Source organism: Meles meles, chromosome 9 (genome assembly GCF_922984935.1).
Source record: "Meles meles chromosome 9, mMelMel3.1 paternal haplotype, whole genome shotgun sequence".
In the NCBI taxonomy this organism is placed as follows: Eukaryota; Metazoa; Chordata; class Mammalia; order Carnivora; family Mustelidae; genus Meles; species Meles meles.
The window spans coordinates 19270818-19290786 of NC_060074.1; the positions used below are offsets into that span (position 1 = coordinate 19270818).

At 44.6% G+C, this 19969-nt stretch overlaps 1 protein-coding gene across 2 annotated transcripts in view; it reads right to left on the bottom strand.

The window, feature by feature from the left end:
• Window positions 1-833: 833 nt before the first annotated feature.
• The window catches only part of PLEKHM3 (pleckstrin homology domain containing M3), a 183016-nt gene continuing 163880 nt past the window's right edge, over window positions 834-19969 (bottom strand). Inside the window, exon 8 of one of the 2 annotated variants that reach the window (XM_046018922.1) lies at window positions 834-7051. In XM_046018922.1, coding sequence (XP_045874878.1) covers window positions 6874-7051 — 178 coding nt within the window. In that variant the 3' untranslated portion in view covers window positions 834-6873. Of the gene's footprint in view, window positions 7052-11986; window positions 12102-19969 lie in introns of those variants that run through there. The other variant, XM_046018924.1, reaches the window with a different exon arrangement.

The window sequence follows — 19969 nt, forward strand, 5'->3', positions numbered from 1 at the left end:
GTTTCTTGTGAGGATGAAGTCCAGTGGTTCCTTGGACAGAAGGGGCGTGAGCCCCAGTAGGTTTCCGGAGGGAGGAGGCAGAGAAGCTGGGCGTGAACAGGGTTTGGCAGGTCTTGGGGAGTGAGGCTCGGGGTTCACCTTTGGTAAATGTTTAACCAGAAGCACCTTTACTAGTCTTCAGTGTCTTTGTGAAAGTGAGTTTAAGGGGCATTTTGAAAGTCTGCTAGCAGACAGCTGTTGCACTCCACGGCCTTTGTGGTGGCAAAGCCAGGGCCAGCCCAGGCTGGGTAGCGCAGGGACTCGCGGCTCCGTCTCAACACCAGAGGACGGCTGTCTTTCACATGAACACGACTCTGCTTCTCACTCTTTGCCCCCCAGATATGGTCTTCAGGAAGACCAGCATCCTTGCCTAGTGGCTTACTGCCTGCCCCTGGTCCGTCTAGGTGGCCAGATGAAAGCAGGCAAGGAGGCTTGGAGCGGAGCTACGTGCGTAGGAAGACCTTCCACGCGTGAGCTTCGGAGGGTTTGTCTCAGACCTGATGGAAATCATGCCATTTTGGCAAACAAGAACCATAATACTACAACCACATTTAAAAAAATCACATTGTATTCTTCAGAGCGGAGGAAGGGCTGATGAGAGTATTGTCAGTTGATAAATTTAGAAAAAACCAAAATCTGTAAGATTAATATTCATATATTAATATTAAGATAATATTAAGCTCCTTTCAATAAAACTTAACTCTTCACTTTGAATTAATGTCCAGAGCTCATCTTGGGCTTTCATCACCCCTGTGAAAACAGTATTTTAATGAAGTTGTTACGAGAACAGAAAGTACTTTCTCTATTGTTTATTGAGAGAGCGATAACTTTATACATTAGGAACTGGTGCACTTAAATTATATGACAGATGACCATAAAAACTCGGGCTCTTGTCAACAACACAACTTTATCTTATATTATTACAGTTACCGATACTTAAAAATGATATAAACAAAAAGATGGATAAGTTATTCCAAAACAAAAGGCAATAAATTCCAGAAAACAGAAACAACATATACGTATGTGTGTGTGTGTGTGTGTGTGTGTGTGTTTGTGCGTGTGTATGTTACCGCATCAGCTATTTCAAAGAGCTCAACACAGAGTGATACAATAGCCCAAACCCAGAACCGTAATTAATTCTGTACCGCATGAGCAGAACTAAGGGAAAATGACACGGATGTGATCCAGGAGCCAAGCAACAAGCGGAACAGAACTCTCTGCACCCCGTTCAATGCTCTTCATTTGCAAACAACATTTTCCCTTTTACTATTCCTTAAAGACAGATTTTTTTTTTCCTCCCTAAATCTTGTATGGTAGGCTTCTGGCTATTCAAAATAAGATTGTGGTGGGTGACTGAAATCAGAACCTAGGCCTCCAGCAGCAAAAGCCAAATTTAATAGCTTGGTGGACCGCCCACGCCACCCAGAAACATTTTTATCACAATGTGTCCAAGAGGCTTCCCACTTCCTACTTGGAAAACAGGTGGCGAAGGAAAAAAGAAAGCCTTTATGCAGTAAAAGAAAACTCCCTGTTTCTGTAATTTTTTAACCTGAAAAAGGCTAAGTTCACCGACTTTACAGATTCAAATCTGGAGAACTGGTTTAATTCCTCTACGCGCTGGCCTTGGTGACACCATGACATGCACTCCCCTGGGTTTGGTTAATGAAAGCAAGCGAACAAATGAAGAGTGATTTAAAAATAATCATAAAAAAACACACAAAAAATCCAGCATAAAACAAAACATTATGTGGTTGTGTCTTTTGTATTTTCTGGTATAAGTGTCCGCGGAGCTAGGAAGCCCATGTTTCTGCCATTCTACTTTAACAGTATGTTCCCAAAGGAATCCTTCCCTCTCCAGGTTAAGGCACCAGGTTAAACAAAGGTGAAAGGTCAGCCATGCTTGTGGAATGTGCAGGTTCTGAGCGCATTTGTACAGAGTGGCCAGCGGGGGAGAAGCAGAGTGATCTGTGTTTAGGCAAAGGGCTTCCAGTGGGTCCACGGAGGAGACTAGAAGCATGAGGCAGGACTGTAAGGCACTCCTATGGGGAGAGACAGGGAAGCCCAGCATGGAGGACGAGCGCAGGCTCCCAGGGTCTGCCTCTGGCTTTCTGGCCAGGAGGCCTGACACCGGCTCGGGAGGAGGGCGAGGAAGATCCAGGGGAAGGGGAGAGGCTGATGGTCAGGAGAAGGGAGTCTTTGCTGCGCTAAGAGTTGCTGTAGGCATCTGCCCTGGGCAACGACTGTGGCTTCGTTCTACACCTTTCTAACAAGGCGGCTTCTCTTTCCACAGGGAGGAACGAAAGCGAAATAGCAGTTGTCCCTTTCTTCAAGCTGAACAATGCCTTCCATCACTTTGGAGGCCACTTGGCGAGGAAGGTGCCCCGTCACATGATCACGGGGAACCCGTTTTAAATAAAACCCCAGACAACCACGGTTGTGCTGAGGAGGGCATTCCACACTTCTGACTTTTACCTAGAGTTTAACAGTGACTTAGACTTGACCGTGGTCTGTACCCACTAAGACACAGCAAAGAAGACCCTTCAAGTCAGACGGTCTGAATATAATATAAAATTGTCTACCATGGGGGTATTGCTGGGTGCTAGGACTTAGCTGTGCCCCATGCCAGAAACCAACACTCGTCTGCTTAAATTAACCGAGTGGCGCTTACTCACCCATCAGCAGGCTCTACCTAGATCAATGAGTTCTAGACGCAGGGTTAGAAGAATGGTCCAAGGTACACAGCACACTAACACCCGGCTGCTAGCAAGTTCCAAGGGAAGGAAAACAGTACCTCTACTGACTCGGCTCATGTCAAGGAAAGAGTGTTCATTTCGTTGTGTTTCACCTTAAATTCTCTACTTTCTGCTATGATCTTAGAGTAACAAAAGTATTGAGACAGAAAATTCAAGAAATAAGGGGGAAATTGTATGCCTCTCTCCTTACTGGGAAAAGTAAAACAAATAAAATAAATAAAATAAAATAACCTCTGTATTGACTCTTGGCAGTATTCGAATCAAGAGCTGAAGACTGACATCCTAATCCAGTCACAGCAATCAAGTGCGGTGGAGACGAACAATTCCGCCTAAACTTACCAACAGCGGCGTTGGCTCCACCTCAGTTGGGAGCAAAATGGATCTCAGCTTCCTCAGATCATGTCTCTCTTTGCACGAAGTGTTCAGTGGGGCATCCCGTCCTACCCCAATACAATACTTTATGCATGGCGGGTTTTTTAGGCCAACAGGTAGAGAATAAACCCAGAGGTTTGGAAGCCAAATCTTTTCAAGGAGGCACAGGGAAAACCCTCCAGTGTTAATGTTCAGTGTGCACACGCGCAGCAATGAACCCGAGGCCAGACCTCATCAAAGTGGACTCACTCTAGCTTCTCCGGAGTGAGGTCAACACCAGGGTTCTTGCTGCAGCCGGAAGAAAGTCATGGCACAGTCCTTTTGCAGGAGCCAAAATACCACGGTTAGCTGGAAACCACAAATCCCCAACACTACCGATACTCCCTTTTTGGTGGAAACCTAGCCTAGTAGAATCAAAAAGCGATTCCCCTCTCAGCGAATCCAGCGGGCAAGCTCCAAACAGTATTACCCTTTAGTACTACAGATAGGAAAATAAGGGTAATACGGTCCCCTGAAAAGCAGGGGAGCAAAGGAGGATGACGAGCGTTGACGTGGTTTTCATATAAAGAGGCTTTCAACGTTGGGGAAAATCAGCGCTGGAAAGAACACGATGCGATTCCAGTTGACTGCTCTTAAAGTACTTTGTGGCCTTCCCGCAGTGGTGCGAGTGAGGTCTATTTTGGGAACTGGCTTCTCTACTGCAACATTAGATGCCAACATTTTACCAGGGTTGGACGGCCTCACACATGAGTTTCTGGCACCGTTAGCAGGGATTTCCTCCAGTGATCCACCGGGGAATGGGCCTTTCAAGTGAAAAGTGGTTCCCCGGAGTCGGCCGCCAGCTCTAGGAGATTAATTGGCCATTTTCTCGGGTGTTTTATATGCGAGATATTTAATATGGGATGAGAGAGGGAATGTGAGGGGAAAGCAGGTATTAGCTTGGTCTTAGGGAGGTGGTAATCCACGGATCTGCTTTTGTTTCGACAGTTTCTAAGCAGTGGAACAATTCCCTAACAGTGCACCGAGTCATTTGTTTGCGTGGAAAACAGCAAGGGTGTTCCTGGGCTCTAAGGCGTTCTGGGCTGGAAAACAGCAATTCTGAACTTCTCATGACGACCCAATTCCAAAGCTGGCTCCGCTCCGTCCTATCAGATTTGGGTGGTGGTGGCTGCGGGCCGTGTAGGGGCATACAAAAAGGAGAAAAAAGAGAAGTAGCCAGGATGGAGTCCTGCTTCTGGGTAGCCAATGGCGATTATATATATATATATATATATACATATAATTTTTTTTTTCTGAAAAGCAGAAATTGACATGGAAAGAAGTTCTCCTTAGGAGATCCCGGGGAGGCTCATATTTAGTGGGACTCTCTCCTTGGGCACTGGTGAAGACAGAGGCCTTCAGAACAGGGATCCGGAATCACACCCCCAGCAGCTGGGATGCTAGGTGCCTGTGCGGTGGGACGGGATTCTGTGCAGAGAGCCAGCGTGCTGGGTGGGGAGGAGGGGCGTCTGCACTTTGGGGCTCCAAACGCAGGGTGCCGGGGCCTGCCTCGCTGACAGTCGGGATCACGGATACATTAATTATGGTGAAGGCAGAAGTAAGCTACGGTGACAGGGAGCCGGGGGCGGAGGAAAAAGGCACTTTGCCTTCGGAGCACATCTGTTTTATAATAAGCAGGTCTATAATTCTCTTGTGAAAGATCATGTTCTGCTATCTTCTCTGAGGCTGGAAAGTATAAATACTGTGTTTCACGAAGGGGAGGAAAAAGGAGGAGAGGATCAAATTTGTTTGCGTTTGCCAAGTGCTTGTTTGAGATTTTTCCACCTTTATCTTTCTGTGTGCAACATTGTCTGTAACCGGGGCGGGGGGGAAAAGTCAACCTGCTTTTCCAAGAACAAAAGGCTCTGTAAGGTCTCCTCGTGAAGGGAGCCTTGGCCTTTTAGCAAGTTTTTATGCCCTTGGTTACAGCTGCGGTAGGATCGGAAAATAAATGAAGCTTGTGGTCTGGGGCCCCGGAGCTGGCAGCCTGCACAAGTCTGTCTAAATGTCTGGCCTCTAAGTGGACGGAGGTATCAAGAGTTAGGATCTGGAGGGAGCAAGGTGTTGGGGCGGGGTGGGGGGGCAGTGGCAATGAGTATCCCGTACTTCCTGAGCCACTGATGCTCTAGACTCTAACAGCAGTGAAACTACCAAACCGGGAGGGCATTGGAGGCTTCTGCTCGATGGCAAGAGAGTCTTCTCAGTAGTCGCCTGAACATTGCTTCAGGATCGGTGTCTCTTTCTGTCCTGGAAAGAGTTCTGGTGGGAGGATGGGAGCCATGATTTCCAGCGCTGTCCCATCTGGCATTCTGGTCACAGCCACTGGACACGGCTCCTGGGAGGGCCCTGCGCTGGGCGCCCACCACGCGGCCAAGCGGCGAAGCAGTTTCTTAGATTTCCTACTCCTGTGATACGATTTTAGCACGCTCTGTTTCACTTTAAGGTGGCGATTATATGTGGGATTATATATTTATTTAGACAATATTATTATATTGAATTCATTATATTTATAAGTTTGACATTTTCCTCATAATCTAGCGTGGGTGTTTTGAAGTCCCATGTTACTTTGATTTTGTAAACAATTTTAAAAACGTGAAAGTGGAAGTGACAAACCAAAGGTCCAAATGAAAGTGCAAACACGAGCAATGAGAAACAAAGCGTTTAAAATAAATAGGAAATGCCTACACAAGATTCTGTGAAAAGAAACTGAAGACCATCTCATAGAATGTATGCATTATCTCCACCAGTCTACAAACCGATGTATTTAACCACAGTCACAGGAAATTTCCTCAGGCCAGCACCATTACGACCTCATCGGTATCACCCATGAAACCCTGGGAAAACTGCTCTTCAGAAAGCTACATTTTCAACCGACTATGGTGGGGGGCCCCGCGGCATCAGGGGGCGCTGGGATTCATACCCGCAAACAGACCAACACACGCGGTCATTGGTCTCTGAGGTCTTTTTCTCAGGAAAAAACCTGAGATGAACCTCAAACCCAGAAGGAGCTCTCCTCATAAATTCGGGGGTGCATGCTTTCTGTCAGAGGGAGCGCACACGCCTCATCTCTGAGCCACTTGGCTCGGCTGAGGTGATCCCCACCTGTGTGGTCGAAACGGAGGTGACAGTGTCAGGGACACTGGGTCCTGGAACGATCCAGGCGTCGTTCCTGTGTCCTGAAGATTTTCATACGAAACAAACGGTGGTGAGTATTTGCCTCAGTTATTCCATCCTCTGCGAAGGCTAAAAATAAATAACACGAATAACCCGAAGTTCTGTGGTTCTGTAGGAAATGCTTCCTCCTGTGTCCTATGTACTAAAATGGCCCCTGAGAGCCAAAAAAAAAAAAAAAAAAAAGTCTGGACTCTAAAGCATTGGGTGTAAACCACGTTTTGCTTGGGAGCGAGCTGCTGAAATTCAAGGCTAAGTGTAATTCAGCTACTGGCAGTTTTCTGGAGCCACGGAGGCTTCACGGACCTTTTGGATAGCGATTTGCACAGAACAAACATACAGGACGTACTGGGATGCGTGGATATGTCTGTGAATATACATCTATATCTAGCTGAAGATGAGACATCCTCCTCTTCCAAAGGGATCTGGCTGGCTAGCTAGCACGCCGCCGGCCGCTGGCTCAGCGAGAGGTCATCCCTGGCCTCGGGCCCCCGCTGAGTCAGGTGTTCTGGTAGGACAGCTCGAACATGTTGCAAGCCTCCTCCAGGCTCTCGTCCATGTTCAGCCTCCGCCAGAAAGATTTCTGCTTCTTCTGCAGCTCCCGGCGGACACACCTCGGGCAGGGGACAGACTTCTCTTTGCATTCGGAATGGAAAACGGCCCCACAGCTTTCACACCTGCAAAAGCCAACCACAGAGATGATGACCAAGGTGGGAATGAGCAAGACACAGACACCTGAAATCCAGGGGCCTCCGTGCCACTCAGAGGACATTTATTCTGGGGAGCCCGGCCACCGGGAAGAGAGATGACTCATAGAAATGGGCTCTTCCCTTTTCCAAGATGTTCAAGGTTGAATTTCACTTGAAAAAAATTTTTTTTTCTTTTTGATTAGAACTGGCTGCTAGGGCGAGGCTTATGGCTTACAGTGGAGAGCAGTCAGCAGTCGACTAGCAATGGTGTGATCGTGGGGACAATGGGCAGATCTCTGGAAGCTCTGTGGGTTAGTTTCCCCTCCAATGGCCCTGGGGTAAAGGGACAGAGAACGGGAGTGCAGTGTTCCACCGACTGTAAGCGCTCTGAACACCGGAGACAACCCCAGTGTGACCGCAGTGAAAATGTAGCTCCCCACTTTTGTAAACACGGGGTAAGTGGGTCCCTGTTACTCCTTGCCTTCAGTTAACAGTTTGGAAGGATAACATGACACATTTTCATTTTCTGACTGTTATCCTCAGGCCTATTGTCCTTCTGAGGTTGTTTTTTTTTTTTTTAATTGGGAAAACCCCCACCACGGTAAGTCCATCTTTATAGCACAAGTGGGAAGGGTAAAGCATGGGAAAGTTGGGAAGAGAATAGTTTTTAAAACACGCAGATACTGGGGCGCCTGGGTGGCTCAGTGGGTTAAAGCCTCTGCCTTCGGCTCAGGTAATGATCCCAGGGTCCTGGGATCGAGCCCCGCATCGGGCTTTCTGCTCGGCAGGGAGCCTGCTTCCCTTCCTTTCTCTCTGCCTGTCTCTCTGCCTACTTGTGATCTCTGTCTGCCAAATAAATAAATAAATAATCTTAAAAAAAAACAACACGCAGATACTGTAACTTATAGAGAGGAGGCATTCCAGGTGGATGACTAGTTTGCTGTCTGGCGTGGTGGAAGCCTGTGCAATCGTCCAAAATGGCTTGTTTCTGCTGCAGAGTCTTTAACAGTGAGGAACTGACAAGCATAACGATGGCTGCCCAGGGGGTGGCTGGCCAGTGCGGATTACGGTGTCCATCCTTCCATCGCAGAGCGACTAGCAACTATTCCCTCATCTCAGGAGCCCAGGGAATTGGTTCGGCCAGCAGCAGTCCCGGGAGGGTCCAGCACTAAGCTGGGTTTAAAGATGACTATGCAGGAAGCAGTTCTCAGGGCTCCCCTTGCGCTCCTTTTGCATTTCCTCTGGTACCTTGGGCTTCAGTCCTGGGCATAAGATGGTCTTTGGAGCACCATTCCCTAGTGTGCAACAGACTTAGCCCCGACATCATTTAGGATTCAGGAAGTTTTCTGAAAGGAGGATCCTCCCACCCACCTTTGTACCCAGGGAGCGAGAGACACTGGGAGTGGGGTGGTGTAGGGAGGGGGGCAGGGAGGAAGGCCATATTGATCAGCTGAGAGACCAAAAGACAGAAACGTCACTGTACCCAGTAGTCTCTGCCCGAGCTCAGCCTTCTGGGCAAGTAAACCAGAGAGGCAGTATGAAAGTAGGCATAGGGTTACTTGGCCTGACTTCAAATCCCACCTTCAAATCACTTTCTGGCTGCAGGACTGCTACCGACTGAATTGTATGGCCCCCGCCCCACCCTGCCACTCAAAGCCTCTGTGGAAGCCCTGAGCCCCAGAGACACTGCCTGTGGAGACAGGGTTAAAAATCAGGTCAGGAGGGTGGGCCCTGATCTGACAGAATTAGTGTCCTTATGAGAAGGAACATCAGAGGGCTTTCTCTCTCTTCTGCCCCACTGTGTGCACCCCGAGGAAGGGCCGTGTGAGGAGCACAGCAAGAAGGTGGCCATCTTGCAAGCCAGGAAAGGAGCTCTCACGGCAAACCACGCCCTGCTGGATCTTGATCTGGGACTCCCAGCTTCCAGAACCATGAGCAGTACGTATCTGTTGTGTGAGCCCCCCTGGGCTGTGGTATTTTGGAGGACAGCCTGAGTAGTCTGTGACAGTGACCTGGAGTAAGTCATTTCACCTCTCTGCACCTCAATCGCCTTGTCTTAACATGCCCCTCAGAGAGGTCTTGTGAGGCTCAAAGGAGTAACAAATGAAGCGTGTAGCGGAGTTCCTGGCACAGGAATACAGCTAAGACTGCTCCTTCCAGGGTGAGCAGCCGCCTCCGCGTGTCTTCCTGCAGTCTGATGGCACCGACGTCACTCACCACGGTGACCTGAGGACATCTTGGATCAACCCCTCGTGGAACAGATAAGAAGACTGAGATTCTAAGAAGGCTAGTGATTGTCTCCTGAGGACACAGGGAGTTAGGTTGTGACTAGAACCCGGGACTCCGGCAGCCCAACCATGGCTTCCACTGAGGCCAAGTCATCTGAGTGAGGGGAATGCGCCATCCTGGAGGGAAATGTGGGCTTCCAGTCAGAAGACTCCTGTTCCGATCACAGCCCTTTCTTTGAGTGATCTTGGGCAAGTCACTGACTTTCTCTGGTCTCCTCATTTGTAAAATGCTGCTCACGGTGACCTCCTTCCTACTCACTGGGGTTCTGTGGGACACACATGGGTGACCGTATGTGGAATGAGCAGGTGAACGTGACATCACCTTTCATGGTGACTCTTGTCCCTGCCTTCCTCATGCTGGAGCCGCACCGGTCAGAGCTGGCAGAATCTTCTCCAGCATCTCCCAGCCCTCAGCCCCTCCCTCCTTCCAGGGAGATGAAGGTTAGACCCAGGTCTCCTCATGCCTCCTGTCTGGGCCAGCTCCACCCCAGTGGCAATGGCTTTGTCCTCCCTGGGTCACACCTCTGTACCTTCCTGTCACTGAAGTGACACAAATAGTAGCCTTATCAAATAAATTTCCTCCTTCCTGCCCCTTTGCCCTGCTGAGTAAGTGATTTACACACCTAGGGATATTGCCCGAGGGCAGTGATTGATAAGGAGAAAACCATGGGGTTCCTTCAGTACCACTCCCTTATCTCTGCTGATACTGGCACCCCCTACCCCTGCACCCTGCTCCGGTGAAGAGCTTAAGTCTTATTGGGTATTTCTGGTGCAACGAACACTCATGGGGTGGCCGAGGGGCTGAGTACACCTGCTCTTTCTAGCCAAAGGTCAGTAACTGCAAAAAAGTCTGAGATAAAAAATTAATGATTTCAGAATGTAACCAAGTCCTATTTTCTAACCATTTGTAAGCCAGCAGTCATCTTTTTGAACTGTATAATGGACAGACTGATCAATGACCTTCCCAAATTCAGACAATCTATTATTAACTTTCCCCCTGATTTTTTTTTTTTAAATGAAAAGAATAAGGTCAGGAAAAGGAAGGAGGAAGAGAAACTGTTTCTTACGTAAAAGTTATGGTGCTTTGTAAGAAAAATGTGCAGCAAAAATAAAGTGTTTGCATTAAAAAACACAATATATAGGCATGCTCCTCTTTGAGAATATTATTTAAAAGGCCCTTTCACTTTTAAAGAGTTCACTGGCTCCTTAGTGTTTACTGAATTTCCTGACTGTATTTAAAATATGATTTTACAAACAACTTTTCAGGAACATAGCTTATATATAAGGTAAATTTTCCAATGCAATCATCCATGTAGAAAATTGCAGCAGATAATGAAAGAGAAATCTCCGTCAGTGTTCCCAAGTGATAAATCAAATGAAAGCCAGCCAGTTTCATCTTCATTTCTGAGTTCCCCACTCCCAGCAATCAGCAGTTTCGCTGCCTTTCTGGTGTTGGTTGTACACCACAGAGAACAAAGACCTAGGTCCTCCTTTCTAGTGTCCCAGAGAACGCAACTACAGGGAGACATATATTTGCTACTGACCAAAGCCATCCAGTGGGTTATTCCTGAGAATGTCCGTTGCTTCACTGAATCCAGGTATCTCAACCTCATACTGTTGGCATTTGGGGCTGGAGAGTTCTCTGTTGTGCGGGGCTGCCCTGTGTACCACACGGTGTTCAGTGGCATCCCCGGCCTCTACCCAGCAGATGCTGATCACAATCCTTCCCCATCCAGGTTGTGACAACCAGCAGGGTCTCTGGACATGGCCACAAGTCCAGATGCCCCCTGGGAGGGGCAGGGAGATCATCCCAGTTGAGAACCATTGACCTAACCTATCTGGAGAAGGCTTCGTGGAGGGAGTACCCGGGGGGGACTTAAACAGTGCCGCCCCCCCCCGCCCCCGCTCCCGGTGGAATTTGCAAGTGTCAACTGCTGGCTTATACCAACGAATAAGGTCCAACACAGTGTTACGGATTCATTTCATTTTCACAAATATATATATTTTTAATACATCATTCGGTTAAAATAGCTGAAACCTATGGCATTAACCACCCCATGGTTTTGAAAATTAATTTAGAACATCATGTGAAGAAGTCAATACCCATGACACAATTCTGTGCACGGCATAGGAACCCGTAACTTTCTATCAACTCACTCTGGTTTTTTTTGGTCTTCCTCAAAAGCCATCCTGGTGGTTGACCCTCAGTCGCATTTATGTAGTCCTTGGCCAAAAACACTGGGGCTGTTTCTCTGTGGTGGTCTTCACTTTGCTATGTCCTATGTGGGCCATCTAGCAAATCTAAGCCAAAATCTTCTACTTGCCCCACAAAAGAAACTGCTTTTACGTAACTGGGAAGCAGTTAGGTTTCAGTATCATCTACAATGAGAAGGAGGCCAGAAAATATTGAGGAGGACACTGAACTGCAGACAGGAGGGCTGGACTGGAGTGAGGAGCCCTGAGTTCTTGGCCCAGGCTGGCCCCACTGTCCCTGGGGCCTTGGGTAAGTTACTTCATCCCTGAACCTCTCGTGCTCCCAGAAGAGGGGTTGGATTATCTAAGGTTCCTTCCAACTTGCAGGTTTTGTGCAGGGCAGGGGGGTGCGGCAGGGAAAGGCTGTTCTGGGTCTTACCCTTCTCTTTTCACATTTTCTTGCCCCCAAGTCTGTGGATGGATGAGTGGGAATTCAGTCTTGCCGGCCACTCCTTGGAAAGCCTCAAACTGACAAGCTGGGACTGAATGGGAGGATCCTTAAAGGGAAGAGCATTACTTTAAATTTTATTGATTTGCGTTGGTTAATCAAACCATGAAGTAGCAAACAGACTAGTCATACAGCTCTGGTTATCAGGAATTTGGCTAAAAGGAGCTGACTCTGCCTCTTTCCCAGAACATCTCAATTAAACATTAAGGATTCCTTTTTAAGGATTCTCCCAAACCTCATCAGCACCCTCTCTCCCCAAGGAAAAAACCCAGAAGTGTTCGGTGCTGTGGGGTCTTTATTTTGGGGGTGGTATGGAGGCTGGCTAGAGGGGGCAGTCATGTATCGTCCTATGCGGAAGACATCTTGTGTTCTAACCACTGGGACAGCCACATTGGGGCCAACCGTATGAACAGCAGCACCACGCACACCATATGACGTGGGATGAGGGAGAAGGAACTCTAGGTCTGTCTCTTCTGAAGCCATGAACTGTCCACGTGTGCCCTTTCCTAGAGTTCGGGGTGGGGGGGGGGGCGTAGCACCACCATTGTGTGCGGGGGTGGGGGTGGGGGTGGGGGATGCAGATCTCATTCTCCTAGTAAAGGCATCATCACATGAGGCTCTAAACAGTTCATGAACTGTCTTTGAGCTAAACATTGCTTATTGACCTATGGCAAGTGACCGAGAGGTTCATACCCTAGAAATCTAATAGCCACAGACACGATGTTCTTACTCCAGCTCTTAAAACCAAGAAAATGAACCTGCTGCAAATGGACAGAGCTACATATGTGCAGGGGAAAAGGGTTGCTTCTCCAATATGGCAAAGTGGCAAGAATTCCTGGCTGCACAGTTTCCTATTCTGGAATGCTGATGATGTGAGACCAATTAGAGACAGGCTCGATGGCTTTGTCTGTGTCTTCCAGATTCTAGCTGCACACAGGAGGGTCACAGGAAGCTGCTAAAGGCCCCTGCCCCAAGTTGAGGTCACTGAAATGCTTCTGCTCTGCTCATGTTGGATTTTTCTCCTGCTGCATTTTTATTTTTGGCTCAGGCAATGACCTCAGATATTTCATTAGACTGAAAATCAGCCTTGAGTTTGGCTGGGTCTCTGACAAGTGGAAGGACAGGCCTGCAGAGCAGGGCAGAGCTCTGGCTGATTTCCACTCTGCAGAGCCCACAGCAACGAGGGCGGGGTGCAGAAATCAGTGCACGCGATCAGGCATGCGAGTGCGGTGGGGCGGACGGCTACTATGTCAGGCGCCCCACAGAGCCTCTAGCTATTACTGGTTTTTCCAAGAAACCAAGATGGTTATTGAAATCTCTTGGCTAAGGGAGGTAGTTATTGGGGCCTGGTTATTTTCATGTTTTGGGTTGGTGTTTTCTCCTGTTATTGTGAGTGAATGTAAGCCAGTAACTTATAATTTGCTTCAATGGGAAATCACATAAGGTGTATGTCTGTGTATGTACATGTGTGTTATGTATTACTTACTGTATGTACACAGTATGTCTACTGTTTGGAAGAATACACGGAACATGTTACTAAACTTTCTAAGGTGAAATGAGTTAAATGTGACACAGTTGAACAGATTCTTCTTCCTTTTGTGGGGAAACAGGGTTAAAATAAAGGACGGTCACACACAATCTCAGGCACGTGCTGATGGCTGGGAACAGTCCAAGTTTCACAGCCTCTGCCCGGAGCACCCCTTCCGGTGAAGTCTTCAGCCAGGATTACTAGAAATCTACACCCTCCAGATGCCCCTCTCTTCCGCCCCAGGGGAAGCAAGTGGAATGGGGAGGAAGAGAGCAAAGGGTCTGGAAATGATGGATTACGGAACTGTTGTGGCTCCACGCAGAGTGAGAAATGGGACTACATTTGGGATTATTCACTGTGGATTTTTTTTCTTTTTTTGGCTGGGGGTAGGGAGGTGGGGGGGCCAAAAGGTATCCATGTGATTTGATTGGAATTGAACGAGACTGGAAAAGATCTCGCCCCTTTGGCCAAACGTCTGGTAGATTTAGGAGTGTATGTGCTAGTCTGTAAAGCTAGTCCAATACTTTTGAATGGTAAATGCAAATACAGCCAGACTGCTATTGGACATTTAAATCAGGCAGCATCTGTATGCCTTCTGCCCCCGTTTTTATAGAAATTATCCTTATAATACCTCTCTGAGCTAGGTACTATCTGTTTTCCCATTTTTAATAAGTCAGTCAGCAAATGGATAAAATGAAATGAGATAATAAAGTAACTGGTGGCTTCTTGGGTCCCTAAACTATGAAGTGTGCGATCGACTCTGGCCTTGATTCGAGCCTCCTGACTTGAAATCTGGCTCTCCTCCCCCGTTACTCGCCTGTGGTCCTTTCAGTTACTCGCACAGTCCCAAACGCTTGCTAAGACTCAAATCACGGCAAGAACAATTGGTATGCCCTGCAGTGATCTTTTTATTTACCTTTTAATCCCCAGAGTTAATTAAGGAAGAGTTTTTCCCTGATTGCAGACCACAAAGCCTTTGGCTTTTACAAGTCTTGCACTTTTAGTTTGTAAACCAAGCTAAGTTAATAGCTTTAACAAAAGCTTTACTTAAAATCTTGGCTTTGAAAGAGAACGTAAACAAGGGTTAATTAATTCACTTGTTAATTTTGCTAGCCCATCGGGAGCAGTAAATCACATTATCTTTAGTGCCAATGCTTAATAAATGCTTCTTGCTAATTTGTGGATGGTGACAAGAACTTCTCATTAATACTCTATGTATATATATGAAATCTTAATAGATTTGGTCTGAGTGAAATAGTTATTTGGGGATAGGGAAAAACTAGTATTTCTGACACTTCTCAGGTTTTTGTTGTTGTTTATGGTTCATCTGGCTGTTATATATATGGTTCATCTGGCTGTATAATTCTCAACAAACGTCCGTCTGTTCTTGGGTTTACTTTAGGAAAATCTCATTTATTTCTCTTATTAGAGAAAGTAAAGAAACTGCAGGAAGATTTAAGAATTTTCTGTAATTTCCAGAAAAAGCTAGAACATATAATTGTAGCCATGAGAGAATCTTAAGTAGGAGCAGTGGCTTTCTGTAAAAATTTCTAAAGTAGTTCAACACACCTAAGAGCCGAAGAGATGTTCAGCAATGTCTTGCTACATCTAAGACAAAGGTAGTGACTATAATAATATCTGGCTAATGTAGATTTTAAAAAAGCTTAGCTTATATATGGACTTCCACTGATTCAACAAGTCTACCTTTTTTATGTAAAACTGAAAAATTCAACTGTCAAGTTTTTGAAGTAAGCCTCTTTAAAAGAAATCATTTATAAGGATGATATGTACTTAAGACTCTGAATGGGATTTACTTCTACTTAACATATTATGTATCAGTTCCTCGAAGTACTAAGACTTCCAATGGAGCTAAATAAAAGACAGTTTCGGGGATAGGTACAATGCAAAAAATTCAGAAGGTAAACCATATCTAAATTTATGAACATGATTGATTGCTTAGGAATAAGTTAGTGATATAAATTTAGAAGGAGAAAGACATTCAAATGAAAGACCCAAAGTGTTTTGTCATTACTTTTCAAATTAGCTCCCCTAATTTGTCTCCTCTCACCAACACAATTTTCTTAACGAGATGGTATCACATCATTTTCTAATACTCAATGCGTTCTAGGCCAGTGGTTTTCAAAGTGTGGTCCCTGGACCCGCCAGATGAGCATCCCCAGAGAATTTGGTAGAAATGAAAATTACTGGATGCCACTCCAGACGTCCTGCATCGTAATTTCTAGGGTGGGACCTGGCAATCTTGTTTGAACAAGACCTCCAGAGAATTCTGATGAATATGAAAGTTTGAAAACTACTGCTCTAGGCCAATTGTCTCCAAGGACAGCAGGGCTGACATATTAGATAGCACTGTTACAAATATTTAGAACAAAAATATGGACTTTGCAAAATGAAAATGGAAAGTGGTATTAATTGTTTTTATATTGGGCTTTGCATTTCATATCTATTAATATTTTCTCATAGCTGATAGGTAAGAATCTCATTTTACTTTCTTTAATTGGAAGTGATATTAAGCTATTCAGATACAGACCATTTGCATATTTTTCCAGTAAATCAGTTCATGTCCTTTGCCCATTGTCTAATGACTTTTACTTACAGAGTTCTAAAGATTTTTTATATTTGGGAAATTAATTCTTTGTTAAATGTGCTAAAAATATCTCTTCAAGTTTCCTGTTTACATTTGTCTTTACAGAACTTTAAGCATTTAGCTTTTAAAAAGTAAATTTAAAAGCATTTTGCTTGGGGCACCTGGGTGGCTCAGTTGTTAAGCATCTGCCTTTGGCTCAGGTCATGATCCTACGGTCCTGGGATTGAGCCCTACATCAGGCTCCCTGCTCCTTGCAGGAAGCCTGCTTCTCCCTCTCCCAGTCCCCCTGCTTGTGTTTCCTCTCTCATTGTGTCTCTGTCAAATAAATAAAAATCTTAAAAATAAAATAAAAGCATTTTGCTTCCATGGCTTCTGGGTTTCTGTCAAGCTTATAAAGACCTTCCCCACTTAAAATTATAAAAATATTCACCCATCTTTTCTTCTAGCACTTTATGGGTTTTATTTTTACATCAAAATATTTGATCCATCTGGAATTGATCATGATGTGAAGAGTATGGTAAAATCCGGCATTATTTTTCTTTCTCCAAATGGCTGTATAGTTCCCAGTTTCTTTTAAGGAATGTTCCATCCCTTGTTTTGCTAATTTGCTGTGCATCTTTATCATGTACTAAATTCCCATACTACTTGGGTCTGTTTGCCTACTTTCTGAAATCATGTTCCGTTGATATGTCTGTTCCCATGCCAACACTGTACTGCGTAGTATATAATACATTTTTATAGCTAATGAAAACAGTCTCCATTCATGTAAACAACTTTAGAGGTTAAATTCTATATTGAATATATTAGGAAAGTTTACTGCCACCCATCTGAATGTTAAATAAAAAATTTATGAAATATATATAATCAACTAATTTTAAAAATTTATAGTATAACTTATAAGGTTTATCTAAAGTGAAATGCACCTGTGTAAACATCTCAGGGGGTCAAGGACTAATCCTGGCTTTAGATATTTGAGGGTTTTTTTTTATCATTATGTAGTGATAAAGGTTTTGTATAAATTTGGGAAGGTAAACTAACAGGCTGTTTACATGTTTATAAAATTAGGAAACACGATACAACTGTTTAACAGTGTATACACTCTTAGTAATTAAAATTATCCTACTTTGCAGGAACCTAGATGTATTATCTTGGAAAAATAACTTAAAACATGGTAGATACATTATCATTGAACGAAGGAAGATGTGAAGAACAATGCATGTTTAACAGTCCCTTTCATTCAGTGTGAACATTATTTAGAACATTTTTACTCTGCATATGAGTAAAAATTGGATAGAACTGATAATCATGCTAAGAAAATTAGTTATGCTATCCATGTACACAAGCAACAAAAGGAGACCTTAACTACATTGTCAGGGAAGCTGAAGGAAGGAAAAGTCATCTTTCTTGCTAGCTGCTTTGACATTCATTTCTGTCCCTAAGTCCCTTGGCTTGTGCCTCTTTCAAGCATTGTATGAAAACCACGTTTCCCCTGAGGTTACCTCAGGCCTCACTATCGTGCCCCCCCCTTCTCCCCCATTGCCATGGAAAATTTGCTTATCTCTTTTCATTCTCAATTCTGAAATTTTTCTTTCAAATTGGTGATGTAAGCTGCTTTCCAGCTAAGTCTTTTAATTTAAATTTCCTTTCTTTCCACCATCAAGGATTCTTTCTAGAAAAAAAGTGTTAACTCCTCTTAAGAAGGGCTTTAATATACTTCAGGTTCCCAGCTCTCAAGGCCAAACTAGATTTTTCAGTTTAAGTCAAGTCAGCTAAAGTTAGTGGCTTCCAATGTTGTCTTTGAACCAGCCACTGGTTCATGGCTTACTGGTGTTTCTACAAGGAAATTCCCACATTTCTGTTTTTCACATGAATTACTACTTTTTAAATGCTATCTTTTTTCTGTTTACAAAATTCTTCCCACTATTTTTGTTGAGAACCTCTCCCCACCATCCTGTCACCAACCATCACCAGAAGTGAGACTAGTCAAGGATATGTGGTATAGTCTTGGGCCCTCAAATTTTAGGCTAGTGCATTCCCTCAAATTTTAGGCTAGTGCTGTAAGGACAGGAAGAGGCAGAAAGGGGACCGTACTAGAAGTCAACAGCCTGCATTTCCCAGGAGCTATGGCACAGGTGTTGGGTGGGGATGAGGGCTTCCCTGGGAGTGGGGGTGAAGGGGAGGGTGTATGTCGGGGGTGGGAGTGATGGGCAGATGCCTGCTAAGCTTCTCTCTCACTCCACACAAGTTCTGTGCTTAGACTCAACATAACTGAGTCCAAGCGGCGACTGTGGTAGAGAATGAACATCTACAGACTGCCTTTTCTTTATTTTAAGCACTTTGAAAGCATTAGGAACTGGAAGATGATTATTAATGACAGGTATGGATAGCATATGCCGATGATTCCCGAGGCACCATTGAGTGGTTTAATATTCAGAATACTGAAGCGGTTTAATACAGACAGGATAATATACATTAGATGCCAAGATAAAAACCAAAAGAAATAAAGGATTTTTTTAAAGGCCAGTTTAACGAGATCTTGCTATCTGTAGTCCCATAATTCGTTAGGATAAAAATGTCTCACAATATCGAAAACATACACTGCAAAGCCAAGTTACTATTGTACCTTTTGTAATTCTGAAGCATAAAACAGTTCATTTCAGAACATACTGCGCAGGCTGTATGTAGAGTCAACAGTTTTTGTATGGAAAGGTAAACACTCCTGTCTTCCCTATTGTGTATTCAGTTACTTATTTACAGTCACATGGGGAAGGAAAAAACACACACTAAAAAAATGACCAAAAAGTTGTTTTGAGAGTTAAATGATCTGAGTGGCTTAGCAAGACTCAAGTTTTCACATGAATATTTTTACTGGGCCAGAAAAATACATCTATCCCTAATATATGATACAATGCTAGCTATCATTCAATGACGTCATGTTATCTTGGTGATGTCTACATTTAAGTAGAGAGTTTCCTTGAAATTGGTTTAAAAGTTATTTAAAATAAAATACATGGAAAAGTGCAGATTTGAAAAACTAAAAATAAAGGAAACTCTTCATGAATTATTTATTGAGCATTTACTATGTGCTGTTCTAAAGTGGGTTTTTTAAAAATTTTTTTATTTTTTTAATTTTTAAATTTTTTTAAATATTTTATTTATTTGACAGAGAGAAATCACAACTAGGCAGAGAGGCAGGCAGAGAGAGAGGAGGAAGCAGGCTCCCCGCGGAGCAGAGAGCCCGATGTGGGGCTTGGGTCTGGGATCATGACCCGAGCCGAAGGCAGAGGCTTTAACCCACTGAGCCACCCAGGCACCCCACTATGTGCTGTTCTAAATGCAGATAATTGAGCAGTGAGCAAAATAGAAAAAAGTCCATTTCCTCATGGAGTTATTACTTCAAAATGGTAGACTGAACCACAAATTTGCATTTATATCTTAATCCCTATAGGTAAATTGTATCAAAAAGTGTCAACCTTGCTGAAAACATCATGACAAACTAGCAAACAGACTAATATAAAATGCTAAGCAAAGGAGCTGAATGAAGTGAAGTTCTTACTTCTTTGTCTGTAAGAGCTTAAAACAGTATCATGTATCAGGTAGGCAAACCCAGAGGTGGAGGGTGGCTTGTCAGAGGTCACACAGCAAATCAGGGGGAGAGTTAGGGATGACATCTAGACTTTCGTATTCCTACTCCAGTGTATCTTTCTATGGACTAGTCTGCCTCTACCTTTTAAATGGATCTTAATGATTTTAGAACCAATAAAATTTTCTTCCTGTTAAAGCA